At 39.8% G+C, this 21,342-nt stretch overlaps 3 protein-coding genes across 4 annotated transcripts; 2 read left to right on the forward strand and 1 right to left on the reverse strand.

Moving 5' to 3' along the window:
• The first annotated feature begins 2,982 nt into the window (after positions 1-2,982).
• LOC144054194 (rhombotin-1-like) lies at positions 2,983-7,948 on the forward strand. Its single transcript, XM_077569394.1, has 5 exons — positions 2,983-3,277; positions 4,078-4,291; positions 6,788-6,913; positions 7,207-7,315; positions 7,435-7,948. The coding sequence occupies exons 1-4, from the start codon at positions 3,256-3,258 to the stop codon at positions 7,310-7,312; spliced, it is 468 nt and encodes a 155-aa protein (XP_077425520.1). The 5' UTR covers positions 2,983-3,255; the 3' UTR covers positions 7,313-7,315; positions 7,435-7,948.
• Positions 7,949-8,473: 525 nt separating this feature from the next.
• On the forward strand, positions 8,474-11,498 carry ric3b (RIC3 acetylcholine receptor chaperone b). The gene is made up of 6 exons (XM_077567652.1): positions 8,474-8,692; positions 9,612-9,850; positions 9,970-10,048; positions 10,118-10,211; positions 10,291-10,427; positions 10,523-11,498. Exons 1-6 carry the CDS (start codon positions 8,575-8,577, stop codon positions 10,915-10,917), a joined length of 1,062 nt encoding a protein of 353 aa, XP_077423778.1. The 5' UTR covers positions 8,474-8,574; the 3' UTR covers positions 10,918-11,498.
• Positions 11,499-12,224: 726 nt separating this feature from the next.
• On the reverse strand, positions 12,225-20,679 carry psma1 (proteasome 20S subunit alpha 1). Of its 2 annotated transcripts, none has more exons than XM_077567655.1 (10): positions 20,582-20,679; positions 15,199-15,243; positions 15,012-15,113; positions 14,778-14,881; positions 14,600-14,688; positions 13,670-13,740; positions 13,465-13,594; positions 13,076-13,155; positions 12,841-12,945; positions 12,225-12,472 (listed from the first exon to the last, which is right to left on the reverse strand). In XM_077567655.1, the coding sequence occupies exons 3-10, from the start codon at positions 15,084-15,086 to the stop codon at positions 12,404-12,406; spliced, it is 723 nt and encodes a 240-aa protein (XP_077423781.1). In that variant the 5' UTR covers positions 15,087-15,113; positions 15,199-15,243; positions 20,582-20,679; the 3' UTR covers positions 12,225-12,403. The 2 variants fall into 2 exon arrangements, with proteins under 2 accessions (XP_077423781.1, XP_077423779.1); XM_077567653.1 differs by lacking the exon at positions 20,582-20,679 and adding an exon at positions 16,595-16,719.
• Positions 20,680-21,342: the final 663 nt, after the last annotated feature.

Consider the following 21,342-nt stretch of genomic DNA (forward strand, 5'->3'; position numbering starts at 1 on the left):
AGACATGGAAGTTTGCCAACCATTTTAGAGTCATTTATCCTAGAGATTTTGTTTGATTTTTTTGTTTGCCGTTTGGAGCATGAATCCCAGACAGATGGACGGCACGCCAACTTGTTTTCATTATTATGTGTGGAGCTTGGTGGCAATAATGACACATCAATTCGTCAGTTGCACATCCCAGAATTTTGGTAAAATTGATCCCAAAAGCCAGTTTCACTACGCAACATGAAATTCGCAGCCATTTTTGACTTGAAGCGGCCATTTTAGGGTTAGTCTGCGGGTTCTTCAAAATCAAATTTAACCTAGAGATTTTTTTTAAATCGTTACAAAATGTTGAGGGCTGAGAGGGGTCGATTAAAATGACATTGATTCATCGTGTGACAAACAAGCAGCTGCTTTGAGGTGAGCTCACTAAACATCGTCTATATTCGTCTTTGCCCTTTTGTTTTTGCCCCACAGAGGACAGGAGCAGATGGCCAAAAAGCTTTTTCTATTTCCACTGGCTGCTAATTAGCGCGCTAACCTCAGCTCACCTTTAATGTCAGCCACAGACAGCTCTTAGCGCAATTAGCCTAATGGCGCCCCTGCGTCTCTGAGTAGGCCGCCATGCTAAGCCCTGTGTAATAAAGTTACTGTATTTAAGTAGATTTTTCCCAGTATTTGTCCTTTATTCGATAAGTATTTGTGTTTTGTTACTCCCACCGCTGCTTGTGCATTACTGACAGTAAACGTTAATTTTTACCTTTGGACTTCTGTTCATTTTAAAATTTGTACTTTTTGTTACTTACACTTAAGCATCTACAGGAATTAAATATGTGAACACAAAGCTTGTAAGCCACCAGTCTTTTACTTTACTCAAGTACATGGTGTAAGTATTCTTGCCAAGTGTGCGTGTTGGCTTGCGTTCATGCACTTCAAAATAATGACGCGCAATCCATTTGTCACGGCCAGGGTGATTACCGGGAGAAACTATTTAATTAGGCGCATTAATAATGCAGCTAATTAGCTCCCGTGTGGGCCGCAAACGATGATGAGGGGGGGGTGGACCGGAGCTAGGCTTGCACCTCATCAGCTGATTAATTAGCGCGCCGATGGTTGTGCGCCTTGACGGCCTACATGCGATCAGATGAGAGGCCGCATAATGAGAGTACAGTGGGTCGATGGTGCTGGTTAATTAGTGCGACCTGATCCGGGGGCCATGTTGTTTACGCCGCGGCGTCTAATGAGCTCGACCGAGAGGTTGCATGGCTTTCGTCTGACGTGAAAATCATTGTCATGTTCCAATAATCTATCTGCAGGGGCTAATAATGCGCTCAATGGTAATGATAAGTAATGACCTCAGCACACTTTGTCCTATTTAGAGTCTTGACTCATGAATAAAATGATCCAAAGCACGCCTGCGGGTCCCAAGGCTGTTAGGGAATCCAAGTTGCTTTATGTAATAAGGTTATGTAGATTTGAAATGAAGTGTTGCAGTGTGTCGCCACATCCAGCAGATGGCACTGTGTTGAAAAAAGCCTGCTACATACAGAACTGTATTCTAACCAGGGAACGATTCAACTCGCCCTGTACTTACTCAAGTTGCCAATAGTGGGTGTGGCAGGCGGATATCAATTTGTTTAATTGGTCCTAGCAGTCATAGCTCAATGAATTCTGCCTAGCAACAAGGCGACTTAAGAATTTAAAAAATTGTATTATTAATAATTTGGTTTTCTCTTCAACCCAAAGAGATGGTGCACCCCCTCTCCAAAACAACACCAAGCCATCAAACATGAATAAGTGGCGTCCAGATTTGGAGGATTCTTCCAGATTTCTATTATACTATTACTCTCGCGCACCAGCCTATAGAGGGCACCCAAGCAAACTCTAGTGCGCATTGGGGAGTGATCGACAAGCTAACACTAATTAGATTTTCTAGTGTGTACCAGAGTAAACTTGTTAGGTGCGCACCAACATAAACTAAATGTGCATGAGAGTTTTTTCACTTGATGCGCACAAAACATGTCATCCTTGGCATGCAGCATCAGAAAATAAAAAAGTCCTTACCATACTTTTGGAATCACTGCACTTCAGAATCTCAACCTCTCCACTGCACGCCAGGGTTATAATAGTTTTGGAATTTTCGTTATAGTTAATTTTTATTTTGTTTTGAGTTTTTATTTTATTTTATGTACAGTAGTTAGTTTTGATTAGCTTTCACAGCGGATTTGTCAGTTATTAGTTTGTACGTTTTTTTTTCAAATTAATTGCCAGACACTCTATAACAATAATTTTAATTTTACTTAGTTTCAGTTTTTTTTTTGGTTGAAATAATTTTTAATTAAGTTGTCTTATTATAATTAAAATTATAATTAATTATTTAATAAAAAATATATATATATATTTTTTTTTTATGTATTCTAACAAAAATGTTTTTTGATTAAATTTTTTTGTTATTTAGTTAGTTTTCATTAACTAATAAACCTTGCTGCATCCACTCTCGAAAAACTAAACACTGCCTGTTTACAAATTGCGTCGACTCATTCAAACATGATCAAGTGGCGTTCATATTTTGAGCCTTTTTTACGAGACCGCAATTACACTATTAATCTCGCGCACCCCCTGGAGGACACCCAACACCCCCCGGGTGGTACATGCAACGCATTTCATATTCCGCTGGTCACTTTTTGCGTGACGCTGTCCACTAATGTGCCGCCAGCAGCCCAACAGTTGATCGTCTGTGGAGCGCGGCATTGATGCCAGGGCGCCCCGGAGATAATTGCTGTCCTTGGAGTTGAATAAGCTCATTCTAAAGCACCTCAGGCCGCGGCAGTCCTGGTGTGTGACTGCATATTGAATAATTGATTCAGGGAGGGGTGGGGTGGGGGGGGACTGTTAGAGGGGGTTACTATCAGAGCTGAGCATAATGACTTCATATAATTAGACTGAGGGAGTGAGAGAAGGGGAGAGAGAGGTAAAGTTCTAGAGGGGGTGGAGGATGGACGCATTGCACAAAGCGGCAGGCTCCGCCACATGAAGCAGGAATGCTTGAGCACTGACATCAGCTCAGATAAGAAGCAACGTTTGGAGGAGGAGGAGGAGGAGGTGGATGAGGGGAGCCGGTGCTCTCTCGCAAAAAAAAAGCAAACGGCAGTGGACGCGTGCCGCTTCGCCTCCGACTGAAGCTACTTTCATGCTTGACAAACTTTTTTTTGGAGGATTGATTGCTTCCCGGTAGACTAGAGTGGAGACAGTGTGTGGTGCTCGGAGAGAAGGATGGTGCTGGACAAGGAGGACAGTGAGTGATTATCTCTTAATGCTTGTTTCGTGGAGGCTAGCGTGGTCATTAGTTGCATGAAAGTTGACTGGAATAGTTATTGAATAAACTGCAGCCTAAGGCGTCTTTGCGTGAGTTATGTCTGTATTATTTTCCGAGATGTTGAACTGTGATGAGTAAATGAGAAGGGTCTGGCTTCTACCATAATGACATCATAAAACATTGACATGAAAAAAGCTGCCTAAAATGTTTAGAAATCCAATTTGGAAAGTCAAATTGCCTAATGGAATTTTTTTTTTCCATATTAAGTGGAACCTGTAGTCAAGTGAAAATAGTGTAAATTGTCATATAGCATGATGTCACTGAAGACCTCAGCAAACCCGGCCAGGTATCAGCTCAGTCAGTATCTAAAGGATTTATTTGGCTTTTTGTGACCCTGATACCTGTGATGACAAATTGTAACGATAATCACTGAAGCACAAATGGATCGTTATGAAACTCGGAAAAGCCTGTCCTGGCTGCTTAGTAAAATATGGCTTCCATTGCATGGGGAGCTAGCTAGAATGCTAGAATTCTGAAGGGAAATCTCCACGTTACAAAGCACAATCTTTGTTGTTGTTGGTTCTTTTGAGATCAGAAGAAAACGTTTGATGATAATAACAGAAGCAACTCAGGAAAGTAGTACACTTGTTATCCTTTTTTGTTATCCTGTTGACTATTCAATGAAGAGCAACATGTCGAGCTCCACCTCATACAACTTGTCCGGTGTACAAAAACTTTCTTTAAGTGAGCTCAACTCTTTCCTGCCTGGTGTTCCTTAGGTGTGTCCCTGGTGTCCCTCCAGTCCAGAGAGAAGCCTCGAGGCTGCGCCGGCTGCAACGGGAGGATCAGGGACCGCTTCATGCTGCAGGCGTTGGATCGTTACTGGCACGAGGACTGCCTCAAGTGCGCCTGCTGCGACTGCCGACTGGGCCGAGTGGGCTCCACCCTCTACACCCGAGCCAACCTCATCCTCTGCCGCCGGGACTACCTTAGGTACCACGTCGTGCCCAAGTATTCACTGCTTTGAGTAGTGAAGACCAAGACCAAGACTTTGAGGAGTTGACGTTAAGGGCTCTATCATTTCAGTAACTGGCATAAGTTCTGCACAGAGGCATGTTAGACTGGGTGTTGGTAATAATTTCACAAACATCTGTCTATATAAGGTCCCACTCTTGACAGTGCATGTCAGAAGACAAACCTAGCTTGTCCAAGGACTGTTTTGAGTCGGGACCAAGTCTTTGAGAAGTTGAGAGCAGGTCATTACTGAGACTTTAAAGTAGCACTAAGGAACTTTTCAACCTTAATAAAAAAAAAAATCATAACTCTTCTGATGAAACATCGACTTAAAACTAGTTGAAAGGTATCTTTGCCATGTTCTGAGGGGGTCTGTATTTTTGCATTTTTACTGGCACTAAACAACTTTAAGGAGGATGGTAGGAACACTGCCACACAAAAAAAATACAAATGTGCTGACTGCTTTATGGCATATGTCAAAAGCTAGCCCGGATGAAAGGACAGTCATGGATCAACAATGGCCCGGATTCCACTCGCTGGAGTGAGCTAAAAAAGCGACACAATGTGCTTGTCCTCATGGGAAATGTGGTTTTCTTTCAGACATAACAATACCGCTTTTGTCCATATGGCGTTGCCATAATCAACGTAAACTGAAAGTTCCTTATTGTTGCTTTAAAGAGTTGACATTAAGTCAAGACCAGGACTTTAAGGTGTCGAGACCAAGTTAAGATCAATGCTTTAAGAAGTCAAGAACAAGAGTTTGAGGAGTTGACACTAAGGGCTTTATTTTGATGAGTAAGTTCAGCGTGATGCACATTCTAAATCTGCACAGAGGCACGTTAGACTGGGTGTTGGTAATAATTTCACACACATCTGTCTATGTAAGGTTCTACTCTTGACAGTGCATGTCAGAAGACAAACCTAACTTGAAGTCCAAGTAATGTTTTGAGTCAGGACCAAGACTTTGATGAATTGAGAGCAAGTAAATCCTGAGACTTTAGAGTTGACACCAAGACCAGGATTTTAAGGTGTTGAGACCAAGTCAAGATCAATACAAATCAAGAAATCAAGTACAAGTCATTCAAAAGTTGAGACCGCATAGAGATCAAGATTTTGAGAAGTTGACACTAATGGCTTTATTTTGGTGACTGGTGCAAGTCCGGCGTGACGAGTATTCTAAATCTACGCAGAGGCATTTTAGACTGGATGTTGGTAATTTCCCAGACGTGTGCAAGCTGGCGTTGTGGCTGTGAAAACATGACTCTGCACCAACCACGAGCTTCCCCATGCGAAAAACAACAACATCAATTTGCTCCATGTTTTCGAACCTACAAAATAATAATTTCACCCCCACTTTTAGAAGCAGAAAACCATCGCTAATCATCATAGCACGTTTAGCACTATCTATTATGGGATGGTGGTTGTTTCCCGGACGACTCCACTGAGACTTCTTTGGGGAAATAACGAGCTCAGCGGTCAGCTGCACACCTCCTGATTTCGCCGAGCTCATGTGCTGTCGGGCCCGGCGCGCACTCCATCTGGATTTGCTGGCCGCTAAGTCGCTCATTAGCCGCACACCGCACTTAGCCCAGCAAAAAAGCCCCCTTTGACGGTTAAATTGGCTCCATCGCCTCCTGCTTTCCTCGTCATGGGCCCGGCCCGGAGCCCTTTGAAGAGCGGGATTAGAACCATGTGATTTCTTTTAATTGGGCCATTAGCGGAGAATTAGCATTGAGCCGCGCAGCCTCGTTAAAAAGGGGGCAGAGGGAACAGAGCCCACCAGGTGCCTGGTGCTCGTTAGATGAGAACATGGCGGTCGTCACCGCTCGTTTTGTTCCTGAGAACGGACGCTCGCTCACTCGCTCGCTTGTTGAACCTTCCGCCGCATGCTGGGACTCCACGAGATGGAGGCTTATCTTGACGTGTGGGGTTCATGCGTGTTTATCTTCGTGTGTAAAAGCAGCGGCGGTGACGCCACTAATGAGTCACCACAATAGAATTTGAAAGTGTAATATATCATAATGACGACCTACTTCTGTCTTCCTTCGCAGTTCAAAGCTTGTCAGATAAACAAGACGTGATTTAGAATTTAATAGGTCCACAATAAAAAAAGTGAAGTTTTTTTTTTTTTTAAGATGAGGACTATTTTTTTGGGGGGTGGAGTTAGGATTGTAAAGGGGGTTAGGGTTTTCGTTAAATATACCAGTAAACGGTTTGGGATGATGGTAAGTGTTAGTTAGACACTACGTTTATGGTTAAGGGTCGTGTTAAAGGTTAGGGCTTCACCTGCTTTTGAAAAAGAAAACCTTCCTCGCATAAACTCCCTGCCCCAGTAATACAAATCTTAAACTCCAGGTTTATTAGGTGTGAAGGTCTCTGATGGTTTGGAGTTGAGCAATTAAAATGATGATGCCTTGGCTGAGGTCTGCGCTGTAGTGAGTGTGTGACTGACCTGAAGGTGTTTTTCCTGTTCAGGCTTTTCGGCGTGACGGGGAAATGCGCCGCCTGCACGAAGCTGATCCCCGCCTTCGAGATGGTGATGAGGGCGCGGGACAACGTTTACCACTTGGACTGCTTCGCCTGCCAGCTCTGTCGCCAGAGGTACGATTAGCATGCTGGTTAGCGTAGCAAATCACACGTGTCACTTGGGGTAATTGTCATTTGGATCTGGTTAAATACCTCGTATGTTGGTACTTCCGTCACGTATGATTAATCCGTTGATTAGCGTTGGTAGCATCGCATAGATATGTGGGATGGTCCTCAGAGAGGTGTTTGAGATCATGTTGCCTGTTTCTTAGCAGGAAGACTGAAAAAAAAAAGTCCTTTGAATTTGCTTCATTTGTAATAAATTCCAATTAATCACTAAAGCGCTCAATTCCTCTCCCATAATGCAGGTTTTGCGTTGGCGACCACTTCTTCCTGAAGAACAACATGATCTTGTGCCAGCTCGACTACGAAGGCGGCCATCTTAACAGCAACGCGGAGACGTCGTCACAGTGATGGGTAACTAAAACAGGCTATTTGATCTTGGGGTGAGGGTAGGGGGGGTTAAAAATGGACAAAGATGGGTCAGGTCATTGATAGATAACGTAAAAAAAACCAACATTTCTTGCTTATTTCAGGTGAAGAAGAAGACCAGCGAGAATCATTTTGGACCTTCTGCAGCTCTTTGTCGAACTTTTCGGAGGTGAAACGTTTGGAAAGCGACGATGATGTCAACACACGGACGCAAACTAAAGACAAACTAAAGGAGCGAGCACTTAAAGGATGGCCCTCCAGCTTTGAGAGTCCAATGTGAACGCATTACCAAGTCCTCCTCTAATACTACATGTGATTTTTTTTAAATAAAACTTTATTTAAATGGTAAACTTGCACGCAAGGAGCGACAAACAGACCAAGGACAATCAGCTGATTCCTCATCGCCACCAAAGATGGGCTTTTTTTTGGTTGTTTTTTTACTCCAGTGAATGAATGCCAACGACATAGTTTAGTCAATAATAAGTATGATGTATTTGTTATTTAATTCTCATTTGTACGCCACAAAACTAACGTTTCCATGTCAGAAAAGAACAAAATGCTGTTTTATTATTATAAAATGGTGATATCATTAAATGCAAGTCGTATTTAGTCAATTCCAGAACTATGACATTATTTACACCAGAATATTATTTTTCTTTTTAAATAAAAATGTATAAATGGTAAATCACACTAGAAATGTAACCGATGTAGTAAATTAAGAGAATATTTTTTTTTATAAAAAAAGAAAATAACAATCCTACAAATGTAACTTCACCTTAAAAAAAGTACTCATTTGACCATAGATAGAGCATTATTTCGTATGTAAAATAAAGGCACAATATTAAAATCATACTTAAAAAAAAACCTCTTTACTAAATTAAGAGGATATTCAATTCATTTGTGAAATAAAGCAAAATGATTCGAATAATGCTACAACCATAAAGACTACAAAAGATAACTTGTGCAGTAAATTTAAAAAACGGAATGTTTTTATAAAATTAATGTGAAATACAGTAATTTTATTTTTCTTATTTTACATTCGTCTTTTTTGTGGTTATGCTTTTGACGCAGCGCTTTGGCGTCATCTTGTGGCTGAATCACGCCATCGCAAACAGCGGCGCACTTCCGGTTCTAGTAGGAAATTCAACCAATCGGCCGAAAAGCAACAACTAGGAAGAAAGGAGCCGACGAGTTTCCCTTCTAAACCATTTCCGTATCAACTCGGTGGGTCGACAGGTGATGCCATGGCGATGTCCACCTTCCAGAAGGTGACACTTGCCACGTGCCTCGTGCTGTGCGTGGCACTGCTGCTTCCCAGGATGTTGTTATCTCGCGGGGGGAAGGATGCTAGCGGTGTCGAAGGTGAGTCGCTTACCTCGCCGCTCACGGGGCTTCTTTTCCGTGCTATAATGTCAACGTGATACCCTCGATGGGTTGAAATAACAGTGAAGTTTTGTTTAATTTTAATTTAATTTAATTTAAAGGACGTAGAAAGCTGCGATGGTTCAACGTCTTGTAGTTACACTCTCCTCCCTAAGGAGGAGGGGGCGCCAAAAACAACATTTCAGAAACACCTTACTCAGTAAAAATAATAATAGCAACGTTTAAACGACAAGGAAAGATACGGGTAATATACACTAAATATTTGTTATTTTGTTTGTAATTGGGGGGATTAGTTATAGTTCAAATATACACATAAAGGTATTAATTCAGTGTATTTTTTTATGAATATTGAAAATTTGTTACATATATTTTGCTTTGATTTTTCCCCATTAAAAAAGAGCATTAAAGGATGCAATTATTTTATATTGATTATGTAATTTCATTCATTAAAATAACATTTAAGGATACCAGGAACAATTATTTTAATATAGCAATTAGATCCCCCCCGAGTTTGGATATTTCCTTTTATAATGCAAAATTGTACTTTCTTTTCTATTTATTTTAATTATTTTTTAAATTCATTTTTGAGAATTCAATGGTGTATTTTTTCTCTAATATGGATTTTATTTTCAGATTTTTTTCCATTATAGAATTTTATATAGTCAATTTTATTTAAATATAAACTTACATACTTTACACTTCATTTTTTCCCTTATTCATATAAGTAATGTATAATTCTAGTCATTTAGTGGCATTTTTTTTAGATTTATTGTGTCAGTACTTAATAGAATTAAAAAAAAATAATAATCAAGGAAACATAATTTTGAAGTCATATGTACATATAATAAACATTAATGATTTTTTTTTTTAAATGATTTTAATCATCTTATGTGTCTAGGAGGTCATTTCCCACCCATGGCGCATCGTCAAATGGCCCATGACGGCCGAGGCCAGAGGACGGCGGCGGGGTCAGGCCCCTCCTCCAGGGCCCACAAGGCAGAGAGTGTTGTCGCCCGGGCCAAAGGAGCGGGAGCGGGAGGCGGGCTGGGAACGGCGGCCAAATCCAATCTGGCGGGACAAATCATTCCCGTCTACGGATTTGGCATTTTAATCTACATCCTATACATCCTCTTCAAGGTCTGTCACGCACACTCACTCACGTGAATGTTGACATTGTAAAACAAACATTTGTTTTTCACGACGTGTATTATTCATGGTGTTAGTTGAGGCGCTGATGTGTGTTTGTGTGTGGTCAGATCACATCCAAGGGGAGCAGTCAGCCTCCGTTGGGCAGATTCTCCTCAGTGCGCTCAGAGAACAAAAAGCGGAAGATCAGTGAGTCATGATACCTCCTAGCTAGCATCCCTACTATTAAACTTCTAAAACATGTCATTTAACCTTTAGCCGACTTTGAGCTGGTTCAGCTGCAGGAGAAGCTGAGGGAGACGGAGATGGTGATGGAAAATATCGTTTCCAACGTGCACCACAGCCCCGACAGGTGCTCGAGAATGGAAAGTCAGCGCTAACATGCTAATGATAGACACAAAGCTAAATGTATGTGCGTGTGTGTGTTGTAGTGGCAGCAAGGGAGTGAACGTGGACCAGGAGAGTCTCCTCCAGCAGCTGACGGAAATTACTCGCGTGATGCAGGAAGGTCAGCTGGTGGAGGGCGCGGCAACGCCAAACAAAACCCACCGGGAACGCTGGGAAGAAGGTACGCGAAGGCTCGCAAAAATGAACAGAACAGCTGAGATTATGCTGTACAACGAGCGTATATGATGAAACTAACCGTGTTGTGTCGTACCTAAGATGAAGAAGAGGAACCCTGTGACTTATGGGAGCGCCCTCGCTGCTGCTGTCAGCATCCTCCGTGCGGATCGCAGACACAAGCCAGAGAAGATGACGCACACCAAGCAGATGATGAACCGAGTGCCGGTTTAGGAGGGGAGGAGGACCCGAACGCAAAGCAGCAGGAGGTCCACCTGGGCGAGGAGGAGCAGCGTGAACATGAGCGCGACGAGGAGCAGATCCAGCTGGGCGTGCCTGAGGAGGAGCTGGCGGGCGTGCTGAAGGAGTTGGAGCTCACCTTGAAGATGACGTCGGTCATTCAGCGAGAGGAGATGGACCGCCTGGAGACCCACGCGTTGTCCGGTGGCGGACCCGTCAGACGACGGAACAAAAGGAGAAGCAAGGAGTCTCAGTGACTCCTGATTGGACGGAATTTGTTTTGGTTGTGTGGAAATTGGACAAGCATGTGTCGAGAATTCTGCATGGATTTCACAACCTTGGACTTTGCTTGTTAGCAAAATACAAATGCTGGCCATTGGGGTCATGTCGGACCACTTTGAAATTCTTTCACGTCATTGGGGAGCTCTTGGCAAAAAAAACATCTTAGCAATAATATAGTCTACGTGCTCCAGATAGTCTTAAAACAGTATTCCGATTAATATTGTTTGTGGAATAATTTTTTAAAATCATATTAATCAATTTTCATCCATGTCAGAGGTTGTTGGCTGAAATTGCCATTTCGGTTGCTTTGGGCTCGCATTGCAAACGTCATGAGACCAAACCCACAATACATGTGAGCCATGACGTTTGCAATTCGAGCCCGAAGGCAGTTTGACATCGTTTTTCAGTCCTGAAATGGATGAAAACACATGGATTAATCTTCATAGTTCTTATTCCACAAATGGAATATTAATCAGAATATCATGTTAGTGGGGGAACATACATTACTGCAATTTTTTTTTTTTGCCTTGAGTTCAGCTTTATTAAACACACTAAATCCAGCCCATCAAGCAATTATATATTGTTTAAATATAGTTATTTGGGGGGGGGGGGGGGGGGTACTTGCAACCTGTAGTAAGTTGATCATAATTTCATTGAGGATCGTTAATGTGAAATATACTCAAATCGGACGTTGTATATGCTGGTAAACTTTTAGAGGAATTAAATTTAAATGTATATCACTTTTCATATCAAAATAAAGAAAACCTCACATCCACAATTTATTTTTATGAGTCTGCAATAGACCTGCCACCTGACCATCTTAAACATTCAGGAAATGCAGGAAAAACAAACTAAATATTTTAGCCTTCAGATCAAAAGACGAAAACGGCTAAATTGTACAAAAATCATTTGGATAGTCCTGACAGTGAATGATATACACATGCATGTCATAATGGAACAACATCCACCTCAAACTAATGGGCAGCCTCTTCTATTATTATCATCACGCATACACCTTTAGAAAAACTTTTGCCTAAAATGAGACATTTTGTAACAGGCTTGTTTGTTTTTTTTTAAGTGCGTAAATGTCACATCCATGTATCCCAGTTTTTCGTGGGCAAGCATGGCCACCCTTTCTTAATAAAAACCTCAAACTACACTTAAATGCCTCATTTGGTAGTTTCATTTTGAATGTAACTTTATTACTGGAGCAAGGATACAAAAAATAAGTTGTCAATGCTGGTTCTATAGTATCTTGACAAATGTGCATGGAACAAAAGAATTCAAAAAAGGGGGTGTTTATTTGTTGAATATAGGGTACATTCTACCCGTACAAAAGCACTCACTGACTGATGCTGGCAGAATATGTGGGGGTTGATGTTTTTAGGCAAGTGGCACATCTCTAACTTTTTTTTGTTGTTGTTGTCACAAACAGGAAGTGCGTCAACTTTGAATTCCGCCTCAGTGCTCCATTGGCTCTTCGGGCACTGCAGCAACAGCAGGAGCGTCGTCGTCTGCAGGCGCGGCAACCTGATGCACCCAAAACATTCATCAGCAAACTAACTTACAAAATGCTAAATATCGCATACCAAACAACTTTTGAGGACCCGTAATGTTAATTGTCGACCATCCCGTGCCTCAGTGGACATGCACTTTACTGTGATAAAAGTTGCTGTGCTAACAAATAGCAAGATAGCAACCGGAGTAGCGAAACACCAAGAAACAATATGCGTTCTGGTCAAGTGCTTCCCCCCACCCCCAAACACTCCACTTTCATCTGCTATATTAAAAGAAAAAGAAAGAGAAAAAAAATCGCAAAAATAATTGCTTCTGTCCAAATGCAGTAAATAAAGACCACCCTTATGTGTGCATTTGCATAATGTTGATGACATCATCACCTTCCTCTGCGGCCTCTCCTCCAGACCCTCCAAGAAGGGGGCCACGTCGTCGTCGTCGTAGATGGTGAACTCCATGTCCTTACCCACAATACCGATGGAAACATTCTGAAACAAATTCATTAATAAAACTTAATGTTTGTCATTGCGCTTATGAAAACATGATTTTTCAAAAAAAATAAAAAATAAATAAGCGTAATGTGAACCAGGACCAGCAGAAATCGAGTGTGTGGACTACCTTGGTGGTGAGGTCCTGCTCAGTGGGGAGGGTCTCTCTGAGGGCTCTCAAGCCATGCTGGACCAAGTCATTCAGGTTGCCTGAACAATAAACACATTTGCTCAGATGCTAACACATAGCAAAGTGGCATCTTTATTGCTTAGATAGCCTGAAGGATAAAAAAATAAAATAAAATAAAAAATAAAAAAAACATTTCAGCAACTTTTGAGTCATTTTCCAAATTCACAGATTTTCACCATGTGCAGGTGGGTCTGGAAAGTATCCCCCCTTGATAAACGCGGATTGACTGTATAATGTATAACGAAGAGCCACTATAATGCCATTCATTGGCCTTCCGAATCAGCTACTGTGCTTGTGACGGTGTAAGTTAAGTCTGCGGCGAAGCTCACAGTCTGCAAACTTGTCCATGCATCTCTCCAGGTAGGTGCGGGCCGACTGCGAGCGGGCGCCTATGGACATGGCCTTGCAGTCAAAGTAGTTGGCCGACGGGCACGTCTGGAAGATGTGGGGTCCCATGTCCTGGCATATGCAAATTTAACACATTTGTATACAGCCTAGCTTCGAGTTTCGAACAAAACGAGTGAGTGAACTTACATCATAGCCGGCGATTAGCAGTCCAACGCCGTATGGTCTCCTTCCGTATCGCTGTGTTGGGATTTGAGTTTCTGAGCTTCTGTCAAGGAACGATCGCTGCTGCTTTTATACGAAACTATTCGTCAAATACAGTGAACGGCCACCTATTCATGGTTCACTATTCAATTGGGGCTGTGGATGAAATAGTCATGATTCAAATGGGGATTCGAGTTAGCATGGCAAAGCCATCAGCAAATCATAATTTCCGGATCAGAATGAGTCTTTGAATATCTCGCTATTTAACTCTTTTGATGCCAAAAACGTTTAATGACGTTTAGCAAAATCCAAATGAATGCTGCCAAAAACGATAATTGGCGTTTACTACGTTTTTTTTTGTTGTTTTATCGCAATGGGCAGTGCAACGTCTGTATGCATCTCTTTTCAACGTTCTGCCGGTGTATGCAATTGCAGTGAATCATGGCAGATCTTAGGAAATAGAACGTATTCAAGGATGACGTGAATGATCAAAGCCTTTGTCACATTAAATCTAATTCACAAAGCGTCACTAAACAACAAATATTAGTGTCAAAGTCACTGTTGTGCAGAAAATGTATCTTTTCACAAAAAGCTCGTTTTCTCCTAATTTTTTTTTAGTTTTCGCTCAATGTCACTCAAATGACCTATTTTCAAATGGTGATTACTAAAGAACGGAATATGGTAGAAACACACTTTTTTTCCAATGAAAGAATGACGCGATCTTTCATTTGGTATGCAGTTAATGTAGTCAACGTACAAAATATTCTGCTTGCCTTGAAAGATGAGTTAAAATGCTAGAAATCGGCTGGCACTGTCGGGGTTGTTGTTTTTTTTGATACCGTGTGGCAGTAAAAGAGTTAACTTGATTTATTCAGACAATTACAAGTTGTGTGTGTAATTTGGCTGTAAGGATACTGCTGCCAACGAGGTGGACGAGTCGCGACGCGGGCAGGGGTCGGTCAAAGACGAACCTGGAGTCCAAACACTCCTGACGCATGAAGTTACTGCAAAAAAACAGAAAGAAAAGAAAACAACTTAGCGCGTGTGTGTTTTGTTGTTATTGTGGTTCTCCTTGAACAAACGTGCGACCAACCATAGCAGCCTGGCATCTGCAGTGAGTCCAGCGATGGAGATGCCGATGTGGTTGTCCACATGGAGTATCTTCTTCTGATGAGCCGCCAATTCTGACTGAGCTCTCTACACGCGACACATACAGATGATCAAGCCATTACTTCTTCTATTGATTGTAGCCAAATGACAAAGACAGCCATCGATAACATGCGACACCGATTGGCACAACGAAGCGAATCAAAAGGAGTCATCGTACCTTTAGTGCAACAAGGACCGCCTGGGTTTTGGATTTGAGTCCTACGGTGGCAGAGCCTTGCTTCACAGCCTCCATGGCATACTCAATTTGATGAATGCGACCCTGAACACATCAACAACAATCCCCATGGATCCATTTAGCAGAGCTTGTCACTTTTGAAGATTTTAGAGACAGAAAGACAACTCACCTGTGGGCTCCATACGGTCACGTCGTTATCATACTGATTGCGAAACTGCACATAACAACAAAACAATACGTGTTAACAAAATCGGATGATATAACATGACGACGAAGCCACAAAGTCTTACATAATTGTCTTGCATGGCCATTTCCCCGCCCCAACTAAACCCAACTGTTGCTTAGAGACTCGAGCATGAGACTTTCTTAGAAGGAAAGTTTTAGGTTACAAGCTAAATAATTTAGAATAGTAACATGAGATGCACCAAAAAGCAGCAAGCACGGCACTTAGGTGGAAGGAAGGGAAGCAAAACATTTAAGTGAAGGAAGGATGGATGGTTCAGCATGACAGTAGGAGGGAAATAACGAGGTAATAATGCATAAATAAATAGCAGGTCTGAGGAAAGGAAAGCGTGAAGAAAAGAAAGATTGAAAAAGGGAAGGAAGTAGGGGTGTTAAAAAAATCTATTCGGTATTATATCGCAATATTACAGCGCGGAATGCTCGAATCGATCCAATATGTGGCCGAATCGATGTTTAAATATCAATTGTTTTATGGAAATATTCCACAAAACGTCTTAACATAGGTTTAGGGTTCGCACATTAAGCATGCAAGAATGCTATATTTATGAAACATTAATCCTTAATATTTTATTTCAATGCTCTTCAAACATGAAATCAAATACAGTGGCTCACACTTATAAGCCTGAAGTTTCAGATAAATAAATACATTTTCATACAAATCTTAAAGTGTACACGTACAAGTTTATTGATTAGTATTTTCAAAATTTGAGTAAATCCTCCTGCAATAATCAACTTATAGATTCGTATCGGTATTAATCGATATCGAATCAAATTGGAATCAAATTGTGATAAATGAAAGTGAATAATGAAAGTGTGCTAAACACTTTTTTCTTGCAAAAAATGTTTTCCCAGCCCTACTCCAAATACTTAAGCAAGCAGAGTTCATATTAGTCTGCATTTTTCAAAGTTGAATTCATTTAGCTGAAACTAAAACGAAAGTACGCTACAATGCTAACCTAGCGCTCGCCTGCTAAATCAACGAGCACAGTCATGCTTCTTTGTCAAACCACAACACTGCATGCTCAGAATGTATTCAAATATGTTTTTTTATGCAGTATTCATCAAATAATAAAAACCACATCACGCGCGTTTAGGAGGCTTTCGCAAAGCTAACGTTAGCTCCAGCCGGCCAATCTGTTTTGCTTACTCACAGTACACTCCAATGTTGGCTAGCAGGTTAGCTAACGTTAGCCATTGGAGAGCAAGATGCTCCTGGGCTGTTTTTTTAGGATTAATCTACAAATAAAAGCGGTCCAATAACTTAATAAATATCTACACGTTCTGTAAAACCTTTTGCTAGGCGACATTTCATTCTCACTGACCATATTTGCTGCGGCTTAGCGTCGCCTCTACTTCTTCACCCGCTGCTTCTTCGCTCGATTGATTTTCCTGAACACAGTGACGTTACAGGCAAAAACAGTCGAGCTCCGATCTAAAATCACTACTCAGCCGTTTCGACGATTCTTGATTTTTTTATATAAACATATATATTTTTATATATATGAGAGGAAAATAATACAATTACATAATACAATACAGGTAAATACTAGAAAAATATTGGTTTGTATTTGTTATTTAATCTCACTTGCCATTAAAGTACAAGTAACGCCTCTGATCAGCACTAGGCGGCAGCACTAAACCAGAAGAAGACGGCGTTTAAGAAACAATTAAACCCTAGTGAGGAATAAGCGGTTAAGAAAATGGATGGATGGATAAACATGTAAATTTTGCACTGTACAAATGAAAGTTCCAAAAAAAAATCTATCTATCCCTCAAAAATTATGTCCCCAAGGCCTCTTACTGCTTCAAACGGACATACATGCGATTTAAACGGAAATAAATGCACCCTCACTATTGATTAGATTTAAGTGGTGCCAAAGTCCGGTCCTTGAGGGCCTGAGTCCTGCATGTTTTTTTTTAGGTTCCCCACGTTCAAGATAGCTGATTCACATTGAAGCTCATTAGCAAGTTATGCAGGAGCCTGATAATTATCCTCATCATTGAATCAGGTGTGTTGGAGTAGAGAAACCTCGAAAACATGCAGGACTCAGGCCCTCGAGGACCGGTTCTTGCCACATATATGGAAACAGTGGTTGTCATGAATTAAAAAAAAAAAAGATTGTGTATTCTCAATGTAGTACAGTAGTTTGCCCTAAAAAAAAAATAGTCCCATGAATCTACATAGCGGATGTGACATCATTCTTTAGGGGGAATCTAATGGAACAAAGAGTGTCAACTTTCTGTCTGCTAACCTGTATGTTCTACTCTTAAATTTTCATTCTGGGTGGCTAAATAATGGTGAAAGTAAACCACGTTTAAAAAAAACGTACAAACTGGTGTTATACACTAAGGTAGTTACAAATATTTATTAAGGTCGTTTTTTTTTAAATACACTATAGTGTGCACAGACAGTTGGCTAAAATTAGCTGATAAACTAATTTAAAAAAAAATCATGCAGTTAAGTTTTTTTCTTTTACAAGTTCCTTAAGCTTACGTTTATCTAATGTAATGTTCCTCAAACGTTTTTTTCTCCCAAAAGTTATCACATTGCCATGTATTGTCCACCAACTATGGAAACACAAACTAGAATAATGTAAGAAAATTCTATGAAAAACAGCAATGATTATAAACTCTGTAACATTGGCTGGTGTCTATCAAGTATAATTAAGTTTAAATAAAGAATTGCACAGTGTACATAAGCTAAATAAGACAACTGCAAAGGAAATAAAGACCGTTTCTTTATGTATTTTAATAATTCACAGGTGTTATTTCTGTGTCACAGCACTCAAGTCAATAGTTCGGATCAGCCTCCCAAAAGATGACCTTTAAACAGGTAAACATTTGTGAGTCACGTGGGGGAACAAAATAAAAATTAAAGTACAGAACTGCATACATCTCAAACTTGAGAAGGAAACCACAATACAGAAACACATCAAACTCAATTACAGCAATTACATTTGCTGCTGTCAAAACTGTTTTGACATACAAAACAGTTTCTTAACGTGTACTTTTGGAATAGTTTGCTATTATTATTCTACAATGCATCCGTTTAATAAATAACCTATTAAACTGTACAAATATCTAAGTTTATTATAATAAAATAATTAATATTTGAAACAATTTTCCAATTAAATGTTTTTTTAAAAAAATAAATATAAAATTTAAAAATATAATAACTAACAATTCTACAAAAAAGTGGACTTGTGTCAAACAAATACAGCAGAATTGAATAAAATACTGTAGAGGAAAAAAGCAGAAGAAAAAAGTAAAGCAAGTTCACTAGTATGAATCAGGATGAGTTTGAGAGGGTGTGACTTGAGGTTTTTGGGTTGGAGTGTTTTTTTTTTTTGGGGGGGGGGGGGGGGGGTGCTGACGTGCCCTCCCCTGTGCCAAGGCGATGGCGTCGGCGTGAGGCCATTACATCAGCGCGCCGGCCTCTTTCCTTTCCTCCTTTGTGATTGAGATTGTAGGCGCTGTGCTGATATCAGCATGTTTCATCCTGGCGGGCCTCATTTAAATCTGCCATACGACCCCCCCATCCTCCCTCCCTTTCTTTTAATTTTTCAAATGGAGAGGAGCCTGAGTCACGGTGCGCACTGCCCAGCCACGCCGTGCGTCTCAGCTGGCAAACACTGCCAGGAAGTGAGCGAGTGGGCAGGGGTGGGGGGCACCCCCACTCGCTCTCCCCGTTTGTGGGAACATTCATGACTTGAGGATGTACAGCAATTGCCTTCACTTGATTGTATGCACATTTCTCTACAATGGAGATAAAACGTTAAGTGAAGTCATTTGTTCCCGAATTTAAAAACATTTTTGTTATTATTTTTTAAATATATTTTTTTAAAGTAGGATAAAGCGGCAACTGATTTTTTTTGGGGGCGAGCCGGTGTTGAGTCTATGTATTTTTTTTTGCACTGAGACTAAAAGTAAAGCAAGCACTCACAGGCATATATTCTTTATCCTCTGTGAAAAAAAGACTACTACTGCAGCTTACTGTGACCATTACTAACTGGTTAATTCTATACATTGGATATAATTATTTTCTAACTGTATGATTGTAAGTACAATGCTACATAAATAATGAAATAATTGTTTGGGTGGTGAAAATCTCTCTCTCTCTCAAAGCTACACTTGGTGTCACGGCTTGAGAAGGGCGGACCCAAATCATGACACTTGGATATTATTAAGTGCCTTTTTACGGAAGTGTATATTGCATTCACTTGGAAAAAAAAACCAACTCCTGTTTTTCTGACAATTTTTTGGGGGGAGCTTTGTTTTTTGGAGTATTTTTTTTCATTTTCTGTTTTTCTGAATCTGTTTTTGTTTTACTCAGTATTTTTTTGTCAAAAAATATTCTGAAAAACAGGCTGAAAAAAATTTATTCAGAAAAAACAAGATGAAAAATTACTCAGAAAAACAAATTATTCAAAAAAACTGAAAAAAAAAAGTATTCCAAAAAACAGGAAAAATAATTATTCCCCAAAACAGAGCTGGTTTTTATTTTATTTTTTTTTACCTCTGAACTCCAAGTGACTTGTTGCAGACTCGCTAATAGCGGAAGCGGCTTTCTCGCATACCTCCATATGCAATAAGATGGTCATGTTTACTTACTGGCTCTCAATAAAGGAATGAATGTGTACAGTATACTGTATTGTGGTTTGTTCTCTAATCTCTGAGGGAAAACCCTTTAAAAAAAAAATTCAGAAAAACAGAATTTTTTTCCAGAAAAATAATTCTTTTATAAAACAGGGAAAAATTACTCAGAAAAAAAATATTCAGAAAAACTGAAGAAAATATATATTTTTTAAACAGAAAAAACAAATACTCAAAAAATAGGGAAAATATTCAATAAAACAGAAAAAAAGACAAAAAAAAAAACAAGGCTCCCCCAAAAAATTAATCAGAAAAACAGGACTTTTTTTTTTCTCAAGTGAATGCAATACACTTCCGTAGGCTTTCAATGTATTTTGTAATAAAAATAAATCGTCATCCATTTGCTGCAGAAATGCAGCGTATGCACTTTGGTCTAACAGGATCTCCTCGAGCTCCCAGAGGATTAACTCTACAAGTGTGCTTGGCTTTTTCTTCATTTTTTTAGGGGTCGGGGTGACGTCACCAAAGAAGGTGATGGCAAAAGGAAATGTGTGATGACAACCAAAGTACAGCGAATGGAACTACAGTAACTGTGACAAGTAAACAGCAATTACAAAGCCCGTTAAAAATGCACCATTATTACTTACTGTATGTTTTTTGGGGTGAAATTACAGGATAAATCTAAAATGCACCATGATCTTTAAAGGTGAACTTACTTTGAGGCCAGTTGGACACCAAACAGTTGATCAACAGTACTTCGCCATTGGGGGTTTCAAACAGGATGTTCTCAGAAGAAAGAGGCATGAATTAAAATCTAAAATAAACAAAATGTTAATTTAATCAAAAAACAGTTAATTAAAAATAACTGTAAAAATGAAATGATTTTAATCAAAAATAAATTCAATATTGTAAAACCTACACCAAATTGGGGAAAAACAAATAGAAAATAATAAAATGATTATTAAATTAACCCTGCAATCCTGTGGGCAAGTGGTAAGAATGGATGGAAAAAATATAGTAACATTTTAAGTGAATGGAGGATTAGAAAACTCAAAGTCAACCAAAACTAAAACAAATTAAGATATATTTTTAGAATTAAAATGAAATTAAACAATTTTCAAGGAAATTGATTTAATAAAATCTAATACATATAAAAATAAATGTTAATTAAATTAAATGCAGACTTTTTGAATAAAAAACAAACACTAAAAATGTTAATTAAATGACATAACATTATAAATAATGATTTTCAAAATATATTGAACCTATATAGCCTATATAGAAAAGGATTGTAGAAAAAAATTAAAAAGAAAGAAAGAAATGAAAAGCAAAGAGTTCATGTTGCATCAGTTTATTGCTGTTCATGTGCTCTTTTATTGTTCTTCATTCAGCACATTCCTCCAATTACATTTGCTGCTGGTGCTGCTATACTTTTACAAGCAAATAATAAAAGCGTTGCTAGCATGTAGTACAGCTC

The sequence above is a fragment of the Vanacampus margaritifer genome, chromosome 6 (genome assembly GCF_051991255.1).
Source record: "Vanacampus margaritifer isolate UIUO_Vmar chromosome 6, RoL_Vmar_1.0, whole genome shotgun sequence".
NCBI lineage: Eukaryota > Metazoa > Chordata > Actinopteri > Syngnathiformes > Syngnathidae > Vanacampus > Vanacampus margaritifer.